Raw genomic sequence first — 3,726 nt, 5'->3', positions numbered from 1 at the left:
ACATACATAAACCTCAACGAATTAAATTCAATAAGATTTATCAGTTATTAAGTTTAATCTGCAGTCCCATTCTTCCGTTTTTCAGTTTTTAATGATATTAAAGATGTATGTCAACGTCATAGTTATTCAACAATCGCTAGGTGAGTGCTTACCAATTAATTCAATAGCACATAAAGTGCCACTTCCTTTTGCATCTTTGAACAATTTCGATTAAAAAAAAAAAAAACAAAAAAAATTAAATGGCGGTGTGCCTAGTAGAATTGTATAACGGTATCAATTCGCGCATCACTGGTGAAATTAATCCATCATGTGGTCTGTTTGCATCTTGAACTAAGTAGTACGTTGATACCAGCGCCAAGAGGAATGAAAACAACAGCAACGACGTCGACGCTAATGATAAATAGAAAGCAGGACCAATTTCTTGCTAAAAATTAAAATTATCCCGAAATTCACTCAGCCTTGTAAAATTTGAATTCGAGAAGATGAAAATTCCAATTGTGACTTTATCGATAAATAGAAAATGCGAACTGTAATGTACGGGTACAGCATAGTGAATGCAGGAAACATAACAGATCAGCTAGCCTCGAGGTTCGAATTAAAATAACACAGTTGAGCGGTTCTCATCAACAATTTAATTTTAAAACAAAGCAGTGTAATAGCAACTAACCTCGTAAGTACCAACAAGTCCATGTACAAATCGACTGTCAACTCGGTGTGCAGCGAAGAAGAATGTCGCATTTGCAATAATCGAGAAAAGTACTGCAATAGTAAGTAAATCTTTTACAACTCAAGAGATGCAAGAGAGTCGGCATAATCCAAGTATCCAGTTTCGACCGTTCTTTGACTGTGACTTTTAGACGCGGTTTACGCAGACCTTCTATGTAGCGTCACGTTTATGACTACGACTTTCTGAGGATCGCCCGACCTTACTCGATGATTAGCGACCAAATAAAATGAAAAAGAGTAAAAGTATGAAGAATAAAATAAAATAAATACGAACATGCGATAAAGATGAGAATAGTGAAGAAAACAGCAATGGGATTACTGCACGGTGCACAAATGCCACACAACAGCGACAGTCCACTGAATGCAAAGACCACAGTGAAGCATATTAACACTGCCTTCTGCCAACCTACAACAGTATCAGTACGGAATTATTAACAATGGTAAAGTCTTCAATATCTCATTCTAAATGAAAAAAAAAAGCAATATAATGAACGAAACTACCAAAAAATTGATGATGCTCAGCTTCACCAGCAGCACTATTCTGATTTATATCCAGTAGATTCTCATCAATAATCTCTCGAGCATTGTGATCAAATTTATATGTGCAAAAAAAAGTAGTATGCTGCAGTTCCTTGTATTCTTTACTGTTTACTGTGTGTGAATGATAGTATGGACGAGTACAGTCTTGCCATAAACCGTGCTGCAAACACATCGTATCATCAGTAAAAAGATAAAAAAAGCGGGAAGAAATAAGCGGAGATAAATAAAGCAGTAAAGGCTTTTACATGATGTTGTGCACGGAATTCGCGTATAACGACCACTTGCCATGAAGGCGAGAGGACGGCAATGATAGATGTACCCAAAGCAATAAAGAGTAGGACCAAAGAACCAATTAGTACTGCCTTCTGTGCCCGATGTCCAGCATTGCCCATATTTCTGAAGTCAGTAAAAATATAAAGAGCAAATCTTTAACTTTAATTTTAACGTGAGTGTTTATCAAACACAGATTTTTCTTCAATAATTCGAACCGTTTATTATTCATTGTGTGGCTACAGTGTATGAATGGACATTTCTGAAAAAGTCGAAACCACTTTGCACCACTTCAGACAGTTACCGACAATCCAATACGACCTAATTAAGTGAAATGGCTTGCTGACAAAAAATGTTAGCCTGAAGAAGACCAGTCAGTTTCTCGTGAGTATTTGAGTTTTTTGCTTTCAATCTAAATAAAATACGTGTTTGATTTGATCGATAGTTTCTTTAATAAAGTAAATAAAGAACCGTATTCTACAGCACAGTGAGAATGAAGTATAACTTTCATTAAACAGTTACGACAAATGACTAAAAGATATCAGTACCTCTGGATAAATATCGTTTGACGAAAAATTGCAATTCAGCTGCTATTCCTTTGAAAGTTCGTTCTTGATCAGCCAAGCATTATCATTTATGGGCAGAATTCCATCTCCTATTTCATATATATTTCATCGCCTGAAACAATATCGGTCTATTTAATGCTCTGTTGAGTTATAGTTCTCCAGCTATCGTATCATCGTACGGTAGCAGACATTACTGATGTTATTTATGCATGCTTTTGCCAAAAGATTAAACGACGGAATCCAATGTTTAATCTTTTGGTAGGCTCTTCGTTAGTTTATTCGGAAATTAAACATTGACATAATGATACAATGGTTGAATTTTCATGCGAATTGTAGCAGGATGTGAGTGCACCTCGCTAATGACACAATGCTGGGAGGGTAGTTGACTGGAGTTCCAAGAGAAGGGTGGTGTCATCGCCAAGGACCACAAACGGGTTGCGCACACATTACCTGCAACAAATATGTGATAGACTTACTGCATGCATACACACTATGACTCTTCAGACGTTAGTTTGTTATAGGCAATTTTATCACAAGGCATGCACAAGCGTACGGAAGAAGGGCGTAAACAAAGGCGACACACTGACCATCTGGACAGCACAATAAACACTGCGGAGTGGCAAAGCTATCGACAACCTTCGGAGTACCCGAAAAGTTCAAACATCGCTAACTACTATGAGCATTTGAAAATGAGAATGCGCAACACACTTTCGAAATTCACAGGTCGTAAAGATGGTGGTAGGAGTTAAATTTAAACTAATCCTTGCAGGTGACCTTCCAAATGAATATGTGATATAAAATCTCAACATATTATTATATAGAAGATCAGAACTGCAACTGAAAACTTCCAATGGACTCAATCAACAGCCGCAACAGCTTCCAAATTTTTTTATTATTAACAGTAATTGATTATAACAGTTGACATTAACAGTATTGTAAGAGATACCAATGAAACATTCGAGGTGAATTTCCAATCCGATAGGTAGATAAGTAAAAAAAGACGAAATCGTTGATCGATGTGTTGACATTCAGTACAAAACAGTCCATCAGTGCATCGAAGACAACAATAATGTTAAGAATAACTCTGAAAAGTACTTCGCTCAGTTGATTAATTAATGAACATGTTAATGATCAATCATTAAAATTGCAACAGTCAAGTCAACGTCTCTCTCTCTCTCTCATTCTCCTTTCTCTCTTCCAAAAACAGAAGAGCTGACTTGAAAATATCAAATTTGAATAATTAAATCGAATAGTTTACAAGTAGTGCACATGCACAAGTACTTCAGAAAATTCCTAGATATGTGGATGTGAGAGATAGCTAAATATGTGCAGGTGCAGGTGCAGGAGTGCAATCAGGAGGTAAAGTAGGGAAAGGAAGACATGAAAGTTCGTGAATGATTATTGCATCTATCAGCGGCACAAAATTTATAGATTGCCAAATAATCAGCTTTTGAACTATCCCACGAAAGAAAGAAATAGATTACAAAGGTGTTAGTCGATGATTCAGTCCTTACAGTATCCCAGTATTTTCTGCATAACGAAAATGGGATGATTGAAGATCAAACAGCCGACTAAGCAATATGTCTGCAATGAATAAAAAATACGAAGCTATGTGTACTGTATC

General features: G+C 36.5%; 2 protein-coding genes across 2 annotated transcripts in view; one reads left to right on the top strand and one right to left on the bottom strand.

The window, feature by feature from the left end:
- LOAG_17167 (hypothetical protein) overlaps positions 1-2,504 on the bottom strand; it is a 3,494-nt gene extending 990 nt beyond the window's left edge. The window contains exons 1-5 of the mRNA XM_020449827.1: positions 2,455-2,504; positions 2,085-2,214; positions 1,512-1,662; positions 1,228-1,426; positions 1,001-1,132 (exon numbers count right to left, since the gene is read on the bottom strand). Coding sequence (XP_020306598.1) covers positions 1,001-1,132; positions 1,228-1,426; positions 1,512-1,658 — 478 coding nt within the window. The 5' untranslated portion in view covers positions 1,659-1,662; positions 2,085-2,214; positions 2,455-2,504. The remainder of the gene's footprint in view (positions 1-1,000; positions 1,133-1,227; positions 1,427-1,511; positions 1,663-2,084; positions 2,215-2,454) is intronic.
- A 137-nt stretch (positions 2,505-2,641) lies between these two features.
- LOAG_13519 (hypothetical protein) lies at positions 2,642-2,840 on the top strand (the record flags this gene model as incomplete). Its single annotated transcript, XM_003149025.1, has 1 exon — positions 2,642-2,840. A coding segment is annotated over one exon (198 nt), but the record flags the coding sequence as incomplete, so codon positions are not given.
- Between the last annotated feature and the right edge of the window lie 886 nt (positions 2,841-3,726).

This window comes from Loa loa (assembly GCF_000183805.2).
Source record: "Loa loa unplaced genomic scaffold supercont3.46, whole genome shotgun sequence".
NCBI lineage: Eukaryota > Metazoa > Nematoda > Chromadorea > Rhabditida > Onchocercidae > Loa > Loa loa.
This window is presented reverse-complemented; position numbering and strand designations above follow the sequence as displayed.